The sequence below is a fragment of the Canis lupus genome, chromosome 16 (assembly GCF_003254725.2).
Source record: "Canis lupus dingo isolate Sandy chromosome 16, ASM325472v2, whole genome shotgun sequence".
NCBI classification, from domain to species: domain Eukaryota; kingdom Metazoa; phylum Chordata; class Mammalia; order Carnivora; family Canidae; genus Canis; species Canis lupus.
The window spans coordinates 20,366,815-20,386,174 of NC_064258.1; the positions used below are offsets into that span (position 1 = coordinate 20,366,815).

The 19,360-nt window shown below is 37.0% G+C and overlaps 1 protein-coding gene across 12 annotated transcripts in view; it reads right to left on the reverse strand.

The window, feature by feature from the left end:
- Nucleotides 1-19,360, reverse strand: part of LMBR1 (limb development membrane protein 1) — a 146,582-nt gene that overhangs the window by 87,341 nt on the left and 39,881 nt on the right. For 11 of the 12 annotated variants that reach the window (XR_003138965.3, XM_025451563.3, XM_025451614.3 and 8 more), the window contains one exon: nt 2,741-2,844. The exons of the other annotated variant lie outside the window; for it this stretch is intronic. Coding sequence is in view for 10 of the 11 variants with exons in the window: in XM_025451563.3 (XP_025307348.1) it covers nt 2,741-2,844 (104 nt within the window). In the remaining variant the exon portion in view is untranslated. The remainder of the gene's footprint in view (nt 1-2,740; nt 2,845-19,360) is intronic. 12 annotated transcript variants of the gene reach the window in all.

Below are 19,360 nucleotides of genomic sequence, written 5' to 3' on the forward strand. Positions count from 1 at the left end.
TTAAAGCAAACATCAACACAGCAATGTTAGTGACATATGTTGCCACACTGTTTAACAGGACCATGTGTATGATTGATTCAGTATGCTGATATCTCTACAAAACACAGTGTTTCACATATGTTTAAACTCTGACATGTATATTTATCTCTATACTTAAATAAATCAGTATACGTAAAAATCTTTTTCAAAAATCCTTTGTCAACTCCCTGTTATATATTACACAAAATCCAAACTGACTTGCAGAGCATTTGAGGCCTCCAGGATGTGACCCCAACAAGCTTTCATGTACCCTGATCCCTCAACTAATTCTCTATTCTATAGCTATGTGTCAGCCATTCCCTCAATCCAGTCAGAATCTATACCTTTGCTCAAGCTTGGAATTCCACACTCCAGAAAAAGCCTGCTCATCCTTCAAGTCTCAGCTCAAGTGCAGGCAGACTCCTCCTACAAAGCCCTCTCCAATCTCCTGGGCGAATCAAGACCTCCACTCCTTTCAGTGTCTCCCATCACAGCTGGCTGTATAAAAGTTCATCATACTGTGTCCTATTCGACTGCACCTCTTCTTTCTTCCTCTGTCTATCCCTTGAAGGCAGGAGTCCTGACTTTTCAATTTTGTCCCCAGCAAGGCCCTATAGTAGAATACTTAGTTCCTAGTAGGTACTTAGTAAAACTCTGTTAAATGAATATCCATCAAAAGCTTTGGCTCTAAAATTATACAAAAAAATCGCTTTCTCAAGTGTCTCCAATGCTCTCACTTCTTGATGTTCATTCTTTCTAGCCCTCTTTAACATAATATTTTAAGTTCCATTGTTCTAGAAACTGTCTTCCAGAAGATCACACTCCTTTTGTTCCCTTGCCTTCTGACAGGGCCTGCTCAGCAGTCTCCTTTGCTTCTTTCCTCTGCCAGGAGGCCATAGAGTCCTCCTTCCTGCTCCAGCCCCGTTTGTCCTTGGCCACTTCATCCACTTGGTCAGCCTCAATAAACTCTCCACAGTGCTGACATGTGAAGAACACAACCACTCTGGGAAGGCTAAAAGTGACCCTGGGTTTTAGTACCAGTTCTGGAATTGTACATATGTGGTCCGTAGACAACTTAATAACATTTAATATATCTGGACCTCAGTTTTCTCCTTATAAAAGGAAGGTTTGCACTGAATCCCTTTCAGCAAAACTCCTATAATTTTTTCAAGAACTCAAACACTCAAAAGAGGTTTCTAAACTGAAACTACATAATTCTTTCACACTATACAGATGACCTAAATAATTTAAATACATCATGATAAAAAAAAAACCAATTCCAATACATCAAAGCCAGTTTTCTCAATGTCAGATTTGTCTGCCAAACACAATGATCCATTCTGATCTCAGTACATTTACTATATGTGAAATCAACTCTGAATTTTCAAGTTCAAACTATTCAAGTATGGAATAGTATCTAGAAAGTAAAAGGGTGCATCAACTAAAACAACACTTTATCACCTCTCAGTGACTCTTTCCTGGCATCCTTCAATGCACAGATCTAAAAAATGCTGTACTTAAGGTTTAAAATTAGAAGACCTGTCAAAATGTGAGACTGAAAAATTTCATTCCTAAGTACCTATAAAAAGTTATATGAAATAAAAAGTAATAAAAATTCACAGTTTACAGTTTCTCTTGCCAAACTTATTGAATTGGCATTACAGTATTATTTAAGAATAAGATACAAAGGCATCCTTTCACTTCATATATCACAATACAAATAGAACTAACAACTAAAAAGGTGTAATGAGGGGATCCCTGGATGGCTCAGTGGTTTAGCGCCTCCCTTCGGCCCAGGGTGTGATCCTGGAGTCCCAGGATCAAGTCCCGGGATCATTGAGTCCTGCATTGGGCTCCCTGCTTGGAGCCTGCTTCTCACTCTGCCTGTGTGTCTCTGCCTCTGTGTGTGTGTGTGTCTTTTATGAATAAATAAATATTTTTAAAAAATAAAAATAAAAAGATGTAATGTATCTATAAATAAACTGTAACACCAAGAACTCATTTTGCCAAAAAGTATTAACTACTTAAATCTTTGTATTATTTTCCAAATGTTTACAGCAAAGACCTCCACAAGCTAAAAACAAAAACATCATTAAACATCATTCATTTCACTTTAAAATGTTATATTCAAAGACAGATGAAGCTACTGCCACTGATACAATATGGACTGATTGTTTAAGATGCTCTTGCAAAGTCTCCTATTTTGCTCACTTCTAACGTCCCATATTTACTAAGATCAGTAACTCACAGTATCTTGAGAACATGACTATCTAAAGGAGGACATCTGATTTTATAAATGCCACTCTCCAAAATACTGGATGTAAAATAACTTTTACATCAAGATATGTTTTAAGATTTTGAGAAGTTCATGTCCTGCTTTAAACTAAATGAGAGACCCTAAGAAAGGAAAAACAGCTATTTTATCAGCTTTATTCTCTACAAATACTCCACCAAGTTTGTATGTACTATAAAAACATTCAAAAGCCAGAAGATGATTTCTGCACTGTGGACACACAAAATCATTCAATATGCAATTTTATTAATATTATTAACACGATTAGTATTAATAAGATGTTGTTATTACTAATTAAACTTTTTATACTCCAGTCAAGTGGTTGTTCAAGCCTGCTTTTAGTAGCTCAACATGAATGACATGGACTTTTTTTTTTTGACATGGACTTCTTAATTCAACAAATTTAATTCCAAAATATGATTCACTTACCTTTTTCAGGCCAGCAAAACCTTCAGATTCCAGAAAGAAAAAGGCAAAGGGCATCAACACAAATAAACAAAGGTTGGAAAAGAGAGAAGCAAGATTCCACAAACCTATAAAGAGGTAACAAAAACAGAAGAAAGATCAGAGACAGGCCATGTCAAAAGAAATTACTATACTAAATTATTAGTCAAAGATCTATACTTTTTTTTTAAAGATCTAGACTTTTTCATAATAAAAACATAAACTTCAAGAGAGTGACCTAACAAATCACCTAAACTTAGAAATGAGAAAATAATTACACATCCAAATTTCTGTAACTTTGTAAGTTGTACCTATTAGGAAATGCCAATATAGAAACTAGAAATATTTTTCCTCATGTTCTAAAACAAATTCACCAAAGATATGACAAATGCAGAGATCCAAAAACACAGTCTCTTTAGACATATGGCACCTGAATATTTAAATCAGTCACTAGCATTTATTGAGCACTTAATGCCAGATATTCTACTAGACATTTTACATGCATAATATCATTTAAGCCTAATAAAAACACTAAAGATAACAATTAGCATTTATCGAGTCCTTCTGTGCCAAGTACTATTCTGAGTGACTTACCAATGTTATACAAATGCCTCATAGTAATCCCACCACAAGACAGAGGCTGAGGTTGGTTATATAACTTAGGTAAGGTTGCAGAACCTGCCAGGGGCAGAGTTAATTCCTAGGATTTTTAAAAGCCACTATATCATAGAAGTTTCAGTAAGCGATTCTAAGTTGGAAAGAAAATGTAAGAGAGGCAGGCAAGTTCATATCACCTTTTCCCTTTCTGGCACATTCCGTACTCTTATAAAATCACAATAAAAAGCTACTAGGATGATAATAAAAATAGATTTAGATAAAGAAGACTTTAAGTTTGTCTTTGGGATTATATTTGGCCAAACATCTTACAAGTTTTAGAGGTAAAACATGCAAATTTAAAGACAATTTTTAAATTAATGCTTATAATATTTATAAAATCAAGAGTTAACGATAAAATCATGTTAAGCATAAATTCAATCTATCATATGCAATTATCATTCAGTGCTTTGGAAAACAGGCAACTGATGTGCTTTCATCGCCCTTATTTAGAAGATGCTGTTCCAAGGACAGGAGTTAGAGAAACAAAATACAAAACCCTCTGTGTTCACCATAAATATGGTATGAACAGTCTTATCAGTTTCAGCCATTCTAACAGGTGTACAGTGGCATTTCCTTACTGTCTTAATTTACATTTCCCTGATCAATAAAGAATGACATGAACATTTTCATGAACTTATCTGCCACCCATTTATATTTTCTTTGGTGAAGAGTCTCTTCAAGTCTGTTGCCCAGTGTCATTAGATTGTTTACTTATTGTTGAGTTTGGCAAGTTCTTTATATACTCTGAATACAAGTCCTCTATTAAATATATAATTTGCAGATGTTTTCTCTCCATCTGTAGGTTGTCTTTTCATCCTTTTAATAAGTATCTTTCAAAGAACAAAATTTCTTAATTTTGACAAAGTCCGATTTATCAATTTTTTCTTTTATAGATCATGCTTTAGACATCTTACCCAAGAAATTATGGTCTAGCCCAGTAACACTAAGACTTTCTCCTATGTTTCCTTCTATAAGGATTACATTTTAAGCTTTATATTTACATCTATGACCTCTCTGGGTCACCTTTTGAATATGGTGCCAGGTATGGACTGAAGTTCATATTCTCCCTTTGATTATCCAATTGCTCCAACACCATTTGTAGAAGAGAACACCCTTTTTCCACCAAACTGCCTTTGCACCTTCACTTAAAGTAAATTGACAATATATGTGTAGATATATTCCGGGATCTCTAATCTATCAAGTTGATCTATTTATCTTTTTTTTTTATTTATTTATTTGTGATAGTCACAGAGAGAGAGAGAATGAGGCAGAGACACAGGCAGAGGGAGAAGCAGGCTCCATGCACCGGGAGCCCGACGTGGGATTCGATCCCGGGTCTCCAGGATTGCGCCCTGGGCCAAAGGCAGGCGCCAAATCGCTGCGCCACCCAGGGATCCCTGATCTATTTATCTTTAGGCAGATACCACACCATCTTGACTACTATGCCTTAAAACAATCCTCAAGTTGGGTAGTAAGTTTTCCAATTTTGTTCTCTTTCAAAGTTGTTTTGGCTATTCTAAGTCCTTTGAATTCCAATCTGAATTTCAGGTCAGCTTTTCAATTTCTATCAAAAAAAAAAAGAAAAGAAAAGAGGCCTGCTAGGATTTTGAATGAGATTGCACTGAATCAATAGACCAATCTGGGGAGAATTGACATCTTAACATTGTCTTCTAATCCATCAACACAGTGTATCTCTCCATTTATTGTGGCATTCTTTTATTTCTGTCAGCACTGTTTTATGTTTATAGTGTATAGTCTCACACATCCCTAAGCATCCTAAGCATATTTCTAATGCTACTGTATACAAGTGGCATTTTTTTAATCAATGTCCAATTATTTGTTGCTAGTTTAGAGAAAGGCAATTGATTTTTGTATATTTATCATGTATCCTGCAACCCTACAAATTCATTTATTGTTTCTAATAGCTTTTTAATAATAGGTCCCATCACAATATCTATATAGACAACCATATCATCTGTTAATAGAGACAGTTTCTCTTTTTCCTTTCCAACCTCAATGTCCTGTACTTTCTAAAATTCACCACAATAAAGTTGAATAGAAGTGATGAGAGGGGACATCCTTGCCCTGTTTCTATTCATAGATAAAAAGCATTCAGTCTGTCACTGTTAGGCACAATGTTACCTGTAGGGCTTTTATATATGCTTTTTATTAGGATGAAGAAATTCCCTTTCATGCATATTGTGCGAAGAGATTTTATCAAGAATGAATATTCAATTTTTCTTCTGCTTTTTCTGCATGTATTCTGGTGACTTCTTTTTTAGTGTTTGAATATTGAAATTACATTCACTGATTTTTCAAAAGTCATACTGTATTATTCTTTTTTGTATAGTTATATTTGATTTTCTAAATTCTGTTTAGAATTTATGAAAATATGTTCATAAGAGATATTGGTCTGTAATTTTCTTTTCATGTAATGTCTGTCTAGTTCTGGAATCAGGGTAATGCTGGGCACCATGAATTAGGAATTATTCCTTCATTTCCAATTTTCTGAAAGAGCCTGTATAGAATTGGTATTGCTTCTTCCTTAAATATTTAGTAGAACTGACAGTCAAGTCTTCTTGGCCTACAGTTTTGTTTGTAGCATTTCTACAATATCTGAGAGACTTTAGTAGTTTTTGCCTTTCAATTTTTTCCATTTCTCTAAAGTGTGATATTGGCCTAAAGATGTTCACAATGTGCACTAATTATCCTTTTAATACCTGTAAAATCCATAATGATGTCATCTCTTTCATTCCTGATATTAGTAATTGCTGTCTCTTCTCTTTTTTGCTAATCAACCTGGCTGCACCTTTATCAGTTTTATTCATCTCACTTTCTCTGTATTTTTTCTGTTTTCTATTCCACTGATTCTCCTATCTTTTTTTATTTCCAATCTTCTTAATTTGGTATTCATTTGCTATCTTCTCCCTGGTTGTCATGCATTTTACCTGTGTATGTTATATAACTGTGGGCACTGATTTGAGACCTTTTTTATTTTCTAAAACATGCATTTTAGTGCTATAAATTTTCAAATCTTTTATTTTTGTTTTCATTTAATTAAAAGTATTTTCAAATTTCTCTTTTCATTTCTTCTTTGACCTACTATTTAGTTACCAAATAATTAAGGAATTTTCTTTTTTTTAGATTTTACTTATTTATTCATGAGAGACACAGAGAGAGGCAGAGACACAGGCAGAGGAAGAAGTAGGCTCCCCGGGGGGAGCCTGATGCAGGCCCCGATCCTGGGACCCCACAACCTGAGCCAAAGGCAGATGCTCAACCACTGAGCCCCTAACTGAGGAATTTTCTAACTATGTTTTCTGTTAGTGATTTCCCATTTAATTTCACGGTCATTAAAGAACATATCTTATATATTTTGATGAATTAAGTCCTTCATTATTTATGCCTGGCAAAATCCACACCCTTTCCTAATAATAATATATACCTTTTCCAGTTTTCTTTTCATTAGAATCAGCATGTTATGCCTTTTTTCTTCTATTGCTCTAAACCTATTTGTGTCTTTATATTTAAAATGGATTTACTATAGGCAGCATATACTTGAGTCTTTTCATTCAATCTGATAATCTCTGTCCTTTTTAGAAGTTTACTTTTAAGTCATCTCTACACCCAATGTGGGGCTCCAACTCACAACCCTAAGATCAAGAGTTACATGCTCTTCTGACTGAGCCAGGCAGGAGCCCCTAATCCCTGTCTTTTACTTGGAATGTTTAGATCACCAATGTTTACTGGTATGGTCAGGTGTAAGTCTATTGATTTGCTCTTTGTTTTCTATTTGTCCCATTTATCTGCCCTTTTTCTTCTTTTTTCTGTGCTCCTCTGGATTAACTATTTTTTATGATTCCATTTAAAAATTTTTCTTATAGTTGCTTACTGATTATATCTCCTTGTTGAGCTACTTTAGTGTTATTTGCAGGTTTATCACATACACCTTAATTCATCACAATCTGCTTTCAAGTTATCACTTGAAATACTTCATGTACAGCATAAAAACCTTCCAATAGTGTATTTCTATCTTTCCTTCTGCCTCTGAGCATTGTTGTCATGCATTTTACCTGTGTATGTTATAAAATCACAGTACATTGTTACTATTTTTTTAAGCAGCCAATATCTTTTTAAAAGACTTATATAATAAAACCTTTTATATTTTACCACAAAATTCAGCCAATAACCTGAATGAGTCTGGAAGCAAATTCTTCCTCAGGGCCTCCAATAAGGAATGCAACTTCATGAAAATATTCTTGTCTATCAATTCTGAATTTGTGTCAATTCAAAGCCAGTTTTAACTTATTTTTCTTCTCATTATGGGTTTTTCTTTCCTTTGTACTCAGCTGCAGACTCAAGGTAGGCAGAGTGTACCCCTAAAGATGTCCATATCTTAATCCCTGGAATCTGTGAAAGTGTTACATGGTCTATTAGTGTTCTAGGGCTGCTCTAACAACATACCACAAACTAGACGTCTTCCAACAACAAAAATTTGTTCCTTCACAGTTCTGGAGGCTATAAATCCAAAATCAAGGTATTAGTAGAGCCATATCCCTTCTGAAGGCTCTAGGGAAGAATCCTTCCTTGTCTCTTCTAATAGCTGCATTTCTGGTCTTATAGATGCATCTCTCCAATCTATAACTTTGTCTTCACATAGCCTACTTCAGGTGTGTCTGTGACTCTGTTTTATCCTCTTATAAGGACACTAGTATAAATTAGGGCCCATCCTAATCCAGTGTGACCTTATCTTAACTAATTACATCCACAAAAATATTATTCCCAAATTAAAGCCACATTCTGAGGTTCTAGATGGACCCGAACAGAGAGGGTTGGGCGAAAAAGAGGACCACTGTTCAACCCAGTATTAATGCCAAAAAGACCCCAGATATAACTAATAAGGTTATGGACCTTAATATAGGAAGACAGATATCTAAGATTAACCAGGTGGGTACAACCTACCCAATGAACCTTTAAAAGCAGAGAACTTTCTCCAGTTGAAGTCAGAGAGAAGCACTGGAAGGGTAAATCAGGGAGGAACTCAACCCACTCTTGCTGGGGGTAGGGGGCTCACTTGAAAAACATAAGAGGTGGGCAGCCTCTAGGGCATAGACCAGCACCTGCAAGGCAACGGAGGGCTTCAGTCTTACAACCACAAAGAACCAAATTCAACCAATAAAATAAGCCTGGAAGCAAATTCTTCCCCAGAGCCTCCAATAAGAACACAACCTCATGAAACCCTTCATTTCAGCTTTTTTTCCCCCCAAAAAAGAACATCAGTTCAATAGGATCCTACTAAGAGAAATGTTTAAAGTGAGATTATGATAGCCCATTAATTCTATCCAGCTGTAAAACAAGATGTTTCTCTGTGCAACTCTCTGTCTAGCATTCTGCCCAGAACCTCCAGCCACCTGGCCCCCTCAACTATAGCCTGTACCCCCATCCTCCCGGCAGCACCCTCAAGCTGTTGCAGGACTCATATAACCTGAACTGCTATTCTTCAGTGCCTATGTTTTCATGAAAACATAGTTGTTTTAGGTGAGAGGATAATATACAGTCTCTCTTACTTCATCTTGGCCAGACTACATGTAGCTTTTAAAGTGTTCCTCTACTGGGACACCTGGGTGGCTCAGCAGTTTAGCGCCTGCCTTCAGCCCAGGGAGTGGTCCTGGAGTCCTGGGATCAAGTCCCACATTGGGCTCCCTGCATGGAGCCTGCTTCTCTCTCTCTGCCTGTGTCTCTGCCTCTCCGTGTGTGTCTCTCATGAATAAATAAAATCTTTAAAAATAAATTAAATAAATAAATAAAGTGTTCCTCTACCAACACTTGAATACTGATTTTCTTAATTTTTCTTACTTCATATCTGAGCCTTTGTTTTTGATGAAACAATACGGGGACTGCTCTTGGCATAAAACACCATTGGCAGAGCACTCATTCTTTCCTCCCTGTACTCATGGATTTGTTAATCTTTAAAACTGTTTTCAACCTGTAGTGACCCATTGTTTGAAGTTGACTTCCCAAATATTTTTTTAAAGATTTTATTTATTTATTCATGAGACACACAGAGAGAGAGGCAGAGACACAGACAGAGGAAGAAGCAGGCTCCCTGGAGGGAGCCTGATGCGGGACTCAATCCCAGGACCCTGGGATCACACTCTGAGCTGAAGGCAGACGCTCAACCACTGAGCCACCCAGGTGTCCCCCAAATCCTTATTGGTGTCCTTGCCCCTTTCTTAAATTGTTTCAACACACAACTCAACAACAAAATAAAGCCTAAACCTCAACTCCTACGTCTTTGTTTTCTCTTACTAGAAGAAATTGTTCCCTATTGTAAAATATCCATTCTCTTTACTCTCTTGCCCTAAATTCCTAAAATATAACTGCTCCAGTACACATTCTACAGTGGGCCTCTAGGATACTTTACAAAACCATCAAGCTTATTCTTTTTTCTCCCGTTTCTATACCCTCCCATTATATTCTTTGATACATTTAGAAAGTGCATTCTAATCAAATGATAGTGTCCTAGGGGCATGTAGGTGGTTCAGTTAGTTAAGCTTCTACCTTCAGCTCAGGTCATGATCCCAAGGGTCCTAGCATCAAGCCCCCTGTCCAGCTCCCTGCTCAGCAGGGAGTCTCTTCTGCTTCTCCCTCTCCTTCTGCCCTTCTTCCCTGCTTGGTGTGCTCTCTCTCTTTCAGATAAATAAAATCTTTTTAAAAAGTGTCCTAAAAATATATTAAACATAATTATGAAATCCTTGCAAAGCCTCACTTTGTTAAGCTCCTATTACACTATTCAATACCTGCTACTTTCAATTTACACTCTGAAAGAAAAAAAGAAAATCATCTAGAAAAAAATGTACGAGTTTTAAATCTTCCCAAAGAATTGCTTTATTTATTTTTAAGATTTTATTTTATTTATTCATGAGAGACACAGAGAGAGAGAGGCAGAGATACAGGCAAAGGGAGGAGCAGGCTCCTTGTAGGGAGCCCAACGTGGGACTCCATCCTGGGTCTCCAGGATCACACCCTGGACTGAAGGTGGCGCTAAACCGCTGAGCCGCTGGGGCTGCCCCCCAAAGAATTGCTCTAAATTAAAAGGACCTTTCTTCCTGTTTTTAATGGTCTAAATAAAGATCTCTTTATTTTAACAAAATACTTAAAAAGCAGGGCAGACATACATTTGTAGGATTCTGAAATTAAGATTTGTTCAAAATAAGCAAGTTTACTATTTTAATGCACCAAGAATAAAAACAGAATTTTGGAGCAGAAAAGAACTTTGAGATCCCTTGTTCAATTCACTCAGAAACCAAACTTTTTTAAAAAAAGAAGTTAAATAAATGCACACAAATTCCATAACTTACAAATGATAGACAAGGGATTAGATCCAAGATCTTGTGCTATTTGTGTATTACTGTATGGATCTTACTTACACTTAACATTCTAGATGAAAAAGGTATATTTTGAATTTTGTCAATATTATCTGCTGAAAAAAAGCAATCAGTTTAATAAGATTTTACTAAAGGAAATGTTTAAACTGAGAATATGACAGCTTATTAATTCTATCCATCTGTGTAAAACAAAATTAGTTGAGTTTCTGATCAGTTTGTAGGACACTATAAACAGAATTAAGCACTTCTACATGTGTTTATATGTAAGGACATATAAACTAAGACAGATCCGAAGCCTTCTTAAAACACCAAGTATGGGGCAGCCCGGGTGGCTCAGCGGTTTAGCGCCGCCTTCAGCGCAGGGCGTGATCCTGGAGACCCGGGATCAAGTCCCACGTCAGGCTCCCTGCATGGAGCCTGCTTCTCCCTCTGCCTGTGTCTCTGCCTCTCTCTGTGTGTCTCTCATGAATAAATAAATAAAATCTTAAAAAAAAAAAAAAACACCAAGTATGGAAAGGTTTTAACCAATCCAACTTCAATAAAACACTGAATGTACTGTATGTACTTTGTGTGCTATAATGTCCTCTAACAAAACGAGGCATTCACACTATTCATGACTTAAAAGGCCTTCCCAGTCCTGGTGGCAAATGTCTGAGTGACATTTTATGTCTGACTAGCCTAAGTTTGCATTGATCAACTACATGTGAGCTAGAAAAGGAACTTCAATTCTGCTTCCTCGTGTATAAAATAAGCTATAACTTAACTCATCAAGCTCTCATAAAGAACAGAAGAGAAATAACATACCAAATACTAAACAAATGTTAGTGCCTCCCACCAGCCATCTAACATAATGCAAATGCTCCAAACAACTGAAAAATTCTAATGCGGACCAACAATTTGACCAGATAAAGACAAGAAAGTAATGTGAATTACAGCTAAAATTAGCTCTCAACCCTTTCCCAAAGAATTAGTCTTATTAATTACACCCCAAAAAGTTTACAAAACAAAAACCTGTATACACACATTAAAAATATATGAAAACTACAATGACCAAAAAATAAAGTAACCTACAAAGAAATACATCAAATTACTAACAATGTGAATATACTAAAATTTTATTCTTACTTTTCTACATATGGTAAGTTTTCTATAGGAGCAACTAAAGACCCTTAAAAATAATGAAACATTTTTTTTTTAAGATTTTATCTATTTATTCATGAGAGACACAGAGAGAGAGAGAGAGGTAGAGATACAGGCAGAGGGAAAAGCAGGCTCCAAGAAGGGAGCCCGATGCAGACCCAATACAGGGACTCCAGGATCACGCCCTGGGCTGAAGGCAGGCACTAAACAACCACTGAGCCACCCAGGGATCCCCTAATAAAACATACTTAAATCTCATTGTGAAACTCCAAATTCTCCAAATCCCTGTTAGGTAACCGCCTAACAAAATGCCTAAGGGCAGAGGTGTTCCAGTGGTGATCCAGCTAAACTGATATGCAGATACTAGCTGGGCTTCCCATCAGCCACACCATTTACTCTATTTACCAACCTCACTGACTACAGAGTTAAAATCCCAACTTTAGCCAAATCACAGATTCCCACTTAGCAGGGAGCTCAAAGCTTGCTCCCAAGTAGTTGCAACCATGAATATAAACCCCTGAATGCTTAGAATCCACTATACTTTTATAATGGGGGGAAAACTTTATTAGTTTTTGTAATTTGAAATATGTATCATTCATACCACAGAGGGGACTTTTTGTTATTGTGCCATAAATATACATACTTCCAGAATTCATCCTTCTAATCATATATGTCCCTTTTATGCAAGGAAAGTTACAAATTTTTCTCTGAAAATCGAAAGAAATAAAAATCTGGGGAAGCCCTGGTGGCCCAGTGGTTTAGCGCCGCCTTCAGCCCAGGGCATGACCCTGGAGACCCGGAATCAAGTCCCACATCAGGCTCCCTGCATGGAGCCTGCTTCTTCCTCTGCCTGTGTCTCTGCCTCTCTCTCTCTCTCTGTGCCTCTCATGAATAAATAAAATCTTTTTAAAAAAATCTGCCTTGGACAAAAGCCCACAAATCAGAAAAGGTATCTACTAAGTAACCTACACATTTAAAATGAAGATAGTTATGAAAAGCTAAATAAATCTGTATCAACAGATATGAACAAAAAGCAATGTCCTCAGAACAAGAAAATGAAGAATATGATCACAAAGATTCTGAATACCAATTCATTTAGTGTGACATGGAATTAGATGCTTACTTATACTTTTACACAGTGAACTTTATATGTATGTAATATATGTGTGTTTATGTTATATATATGTAGGTACATATAACACCTATACACACACACACACACACACACACACACACACACACATACATACAGTTTTAAATTGTTTCCCCCCACCCCGACTGCCCCTTTCCAGGAGACTCAACATTACTGTTAATGGTTTTGACAATCACAATTGTAGAAAGGGACCTAATGTGATACAGAACCTCTACTATATTTATTTTTCCAAGAAATATTCACTTAACACAAAAAATTTGAGAGTTGATGGTCTTATCTTGACAGGATAATCATCTATATAAATAACCAGTTTTTGTTCAAAGTCTAAATAATCTAAAAATTAAGTTTATTTACCAGAATAGGAATTCCTAAGTAGTAATTATACTCTTGGCAACTTTGTAGGACTTAGTCTCCAGCATTTTACAAACGTACATCAGACATACATACACAAATATCCATTAAGAATTATTCTATAATTTTGATGAAACTTTCTGAATTTTAAATTAGGGATAATATACATAATATAATGTATTATATATGACATATGACTATATACTAACTTATAAAATTAAAAGAAATATTAATCAAATTTCTCTTCTTCAAAAGACTAAGATTACATCCTTCAATATAACACAAAAAATTCAAAAACCTTCTAGTTTGTCGAAATTAGTAACAACCTTTTTGAAAGATGTCCTATGACTATCCCCCAAAGATGTATCTGAACTTAAACAAAGATTTTTTACTAATTCTAGAATATTTAGTTTAAAACCAAACCAAACTATATTGCCACATCCCCATAAGATGCATTAACTTCTAGCTCCATCTGCTGGAGTCACAAAACATTCCAAAATCCGACATACAATACTATAAAGCAAATTATCTATCACTTTTTATCACACAGACCAAAGCTTCATGAATTTAAAACACAAAATTAATCAGAGTTTAGCCATTTTCAATAATTTCCAAAATGAGAAATCTTTTTAAAGTCAGTATTTCGGTGGAATTGAAGACTTATTAATCCAATTGCCAAAAAGTGCGTTATGTAATAAAAAAATTCCACGTAGAAGAAGTCTTAGAGAAAGACCACAAGTTTGTTTTTGAATACCAAGCACTACATGAACCTCAGAATTAGAACAGATTCTATTAAAAGAAAAACAAAAAACAAACAACTTTAGCAATGAGTTGTGAAGCTTTTTACCTTAATACATTTTTCTTATAAAAAGCAATAGATGTCCATTGTAGAAATATTATACAAGCACCCCAAAACTTTTTATATCAACAAATACTCTCCTAGATCATCATCTATAATGGCCAAAAAAGCACTCCACTGTTAGGATCTACCAAAATTTAATTAAGCAAATTTCTTACTTTGAACACTTAGATTGTGTTTTATTTTTAATACTATAAACCTCCATTAATATCCAGTAACTATAGTGATGCATATTGTGACAAATGACTATTAAGACCAATTAATCAGAAACTACTAGTAATGATTAATAATGGTATATTAAACTTTCTTAAGGACTTTTGATTTAATACCTATACAAAAGGAGATGTGATACTAATTTTTCTTTTCTTTAAGTTTTATTGCTTATAATGTAGAAGTCAGATTTTTTTTAATCTTCTGTAGGACTTGAAAATGGATAAAATAAAGATGGATTTTGTATTGTCCCTTCATGATATCCACTAATAGCATATTGTCTATTTCTGTGAAAAAATCAAAATAAAAAACCCATACCTTGAAAAAACTAGTCAGGTTCATTGCAGTTACCTTTTAACAAGCTAAATGTCAATTGGACAATCATGTTATGAACTGGTGTCTCTGTTTCATAAGTGAGGATGGACAGCTTAGCAAATTGGTACCCAGTGGGGGGATACCTCAAATACCGAAGAATTATTTCCTGACTTTATTTAAGGCTACTACTTAACTCCATCATCTCCTGCCTTCCGAAGATTTATTCCTGTTTAGTTTTAACTTTAAATTCACATTACATAAAATCACCATCTTAAAGTAAAAATTCAATGCATTTAGTGTATCCACAATATTGTGCTACCACTACCTACCTCCATCTCATTCCAAAACATATCCATCACCCCGAAAGGAAAACCCATTAAGCATTTATATCACTTTTTCAATTTATGGAACTGAAGAGTTTCATATTTTTCTGCTAAGTTTTTTTTTAAATAATAAATTTATTTTTTATTGGTGTTCAATTTACCAACATACAGTTTTCTGCTAAGTTTTTAACAAGATACAAAGAAAGTGAATACAAATAGATATCTCCTTTTTTTCTGTCCATTTTTTTACCCTTTTTTCCAATTTTAACAATAAAATTGACAATATAAATGTTAGCTACCTTTTTAATTTGTCAGCTCTGCCCTCTTTTTGTGCCATCCTACAATAACTATAGCTGCCAGCAGGTCATGCCCACACTAAGTGAACAATGGGAACACCTCACAGCATCTGGCTGACAAGTGACAAGGACACTGGGCTAAAACTTGTCAAGGACCAGAGGATTACCATTCTTTCTCAGTCCAGCTCCAATACCATTTTTGTACATCACAGTTTTCAAGCTATTTTAATCATTTTCCCATTGTAGACAAAGATATATCCTGCTACACGATAGAGATTTAGAACTAAGGTTAATAATTTTATTTATTTATGTTACTAAGCTCTGGCCCAGAAAAGTCAAGTGGCATTCCAACGTAATCTGGTTAATATGCAATATCTCAAATCCACATATCCAAAGTCCAGACACTGCATTAAATTCAAACTAAATATGTTTATACATATTAAAGCATTATTAACACATACATTAGCCTAATACATGTAATTTACACATTAAAGGCACAAGCAATCAAAACCATCCACACTGACAATTTTATAGGACAAGCCATTATATTTCTTTTCAAATTAAGCTCTTTCTTATCAAGGTATTTCTAATGACACAACAAATAACGTTTATTCACTCAACAATGAATCTTTATTAAACAATTCCAGTGTGAAAGTACTAGAGCAGTGATCCATGGGAGACCGAGAGAATTTCAGACATATTCTGAGACCTCAAAGAATTTGGCATAAATTCACAAAGGCTTAACAAAAAAAGACAAACAACAACTCAAGAAAATCTCATAAATGTTATCAGACAGTTAATGACTAACAAATGAATGTGGATGCTACAACTGCACTGGGGTGAGGAAGGAAGTCATCAGACTTTTCAGGGACTACTAGACACCGGCTCTGAACTGACACTAATTCCAGGAGACCCAAAACATTGCTGTGGCCCACCATTCAAAGCAAGGGCTTATGGAGGTCAGTCAATGGAGTGTGAGCTCAAGTATCACATGTGTCACAGTGGGTCTCCAAACCCAGTCTATGGTAATATCCCTTGTGCTGGGATGCATAAGGGATTAGATATACTTCGCAGCTAAAAGAATCGCTACTCTGGTCTCCTGATCTGTGTGGTAAGGATTATGACAGTAGGCAATGCCAAATGAAGCCCCCCAGAATTGCCTCTAACGAGGAAAACAGTAAACCAAAAGTCATGCCACATCTCTGAAGGAAAAAAAAAATACAGAGATAAGTGTCACCATCATCTGAAAGATGCAGAAGTGGTGATTCCCATAGCCCCAAAACAACAGATTATTAAAGCCTAACTAGGTGGTGACTTCAACTGCAGCTGCTGTTCCAGATGTGGTGCCACTGCTTGAATAAATTCACACATACCCCAGTACCTGGTGTGTGACTCCTGACAAATGCTTTTATCGCCATCTCTGTCCATAAGGCCCACCAGAAGAAGTTTGCTTTCAGCTGAAAGGCCAGCAGAGCACCCTCACTGTCTTACCTCAAGGGCACTCCAACTCTTCAGCCCTAATGGCACAATTTAATTCGCGGGAATCTTGATCTCTTTTCCCTTCCACAAAATATCACAGTGGACCATTCTAATGATGACACTGCTGACTAGATCTAGTGAGCAAGAAGCCTCATAGCAGGTACTGTAGACTTATTGATAAGACATTTTCATGTCAGAGGGTGGAGAATAAATCCAAGAATAATTCAATAACCTTCTATGTCAATGAAATTTCCAGGGGTCCAGTGGTGTGGGGCATGTGGACATACCTCTTCTTGGGTGAAGGATTAGTTGCTGAATCTGGGCTCCTACTACAACCAAGAGAGGCATAAAGTCCATGGGTTTCTTTGGATTTTGAAGGTAACATATTCATCATATTCCTCATTTGAGTGCCACTCTAACCCATTTACCAAGTGACCCTCAGAGCTGCCAGTTTACAGTGGGGTTAACCACAAAAGAAAGTTCTGCCACAAGTAAAGGCTACTGTGTAAGATGCTCTGCTACTTAGGCCCTCTGCCCCATAAATCCAATGGTGCCTAAGGTGTCCATGGAAGTAGGGATGCTGTTTGGAGCCTTTGGCAAGAATTACAGGTGGATCACAACACAGAGCCTGAGGGCTTTAGAGCAAAGCCTTGCAGCACTACAGCACCCCTGGGACATCCCTGAAGGACAGCCCTGCACTCTCTTTTAAGTAACAGATCTTGGCCTGTTACTGGACCTTAGCAGAGACTGAACATTTGATCATGGGCCACCAAGTTACCACATGACTGGAGCTGCCCATCATGAACAGGGTGTTATCTGGCCCACCAAGCTATAACACTGGACATGCAATAGTGACACTCTATCATCAAATGGAAGTGGTATATACGTGATCAGGCCCAAGCAGGCCCTGAAGGTGCAAGTAAATTACCTGAACAAGTGGCCCAAATGCCCATGGTCTCCACCCCTGCCACACTACTTCTCTCCCCCAACTTGCACCTATGGCCTCATAGGGAGTTCCCTACCATCAGCTGACAGAGAGAAGAAAAGACACAGGCCTGGTTTATAGATCATTCCACATGATATGCAGACACCACCCAGAGTGGACAGCTGTAAACATCCCCGAAGGACAGCAGTGAATGGAAATCCTCCCAATGTAGCTAATTGTTCACCTTGCTTATTTAGGAGGAGGCCAGACATGTAACTGTACATTCATGGGTTGTGTCCAGTGATTTGGCTAGATGGCCAGGAAGAAACATGATTGGAAAACTGATAACAAGGGAATCTGAGGCAGAGGTATACAGATAGTACTCTCTGAATGGGAGAAAAAAAAATGTGAAGATATTTGTGTCCCATGTGACTCCTCAACAAAGGGGGATCCTGGCAGAGGAGTTTAACAATCAAGTGGATAGGATTACCTGTTCCATGGATACCAGTCAGCCTCTTTCTCCAGCCACCCTTGTCATGATCCAATAGGTTCATTAACAAAATGTTAGGGTGGAGGTGATGCATGGCCTCAGCAATGTGCACTTCTACCCATTAGGCTCACCGGGCTATGGTTCCCAGAGTGCCTAATTGGCCAGCAGCAAAAACCAATACTGAGACCTGAATATGGCACCACACCCAGGGAAGATTAGCCAACTACCTGGTGGGGGGTTGATTGAAATGGGTCACTCTCATCATGGAAAGGGCAGCATATTGTCCTTACTGGAATAGACACTTACTCTGGATACAGATTTGCCTTGAAAGCAAAGCTTCTGCCAAAACTACTATCTGTGGACTTTGAGAATGTCTTGCCTACCATCATCACAGCAGGGCTTCACAACAAAAGAACAATGGGCCCATGCCCTGGAATTCACTGGTCATGCATCCTGAAGCAGCTGGCTCAACAGAATGGTGGAATGTCCTTCTAAAGACTCAATTACAGTGTCAGCTAGGTGGCAATACCTCGCAGGGCTGAAGAAAGGTACTCTAGGAGGTTGTATATGCCCTGAATCTATATTCAATAGATGGTAGTATTTCTCCCAGTCAGGGTTCACAGGTCCAGGAATCAAGGGGTAGAAATTGGAAGTGGTGGCACTCACTATTATCCCTACTGACTCACTAGCAAACTTTTTGCCTCCTGTTCCTACAACCTTGCGAACTAGTGCTGCTAATCTAGAGGCTCCAGCTCCAAAGGGAGGAACGTTTCCACCAGGAGATTAACAATTATTCCACTGAACTGGAAGTTTAGACTGCTGCCCAGAACTCTGGGGTCCTCATGTGTCTTAATCAACCAGCAAGGAAGGGAGTGTTCTGACTACCAACGACAAACTGAACTGCTACTGCACAATGGAGGTGAGGAAAAGTGTGTCTAGAACACAAGGCATACCTTAGGTCATGTCTTACTAGTACCATAATTTGGCCCTATTAACAAATTTTTAAAAGCCAAGAAGCA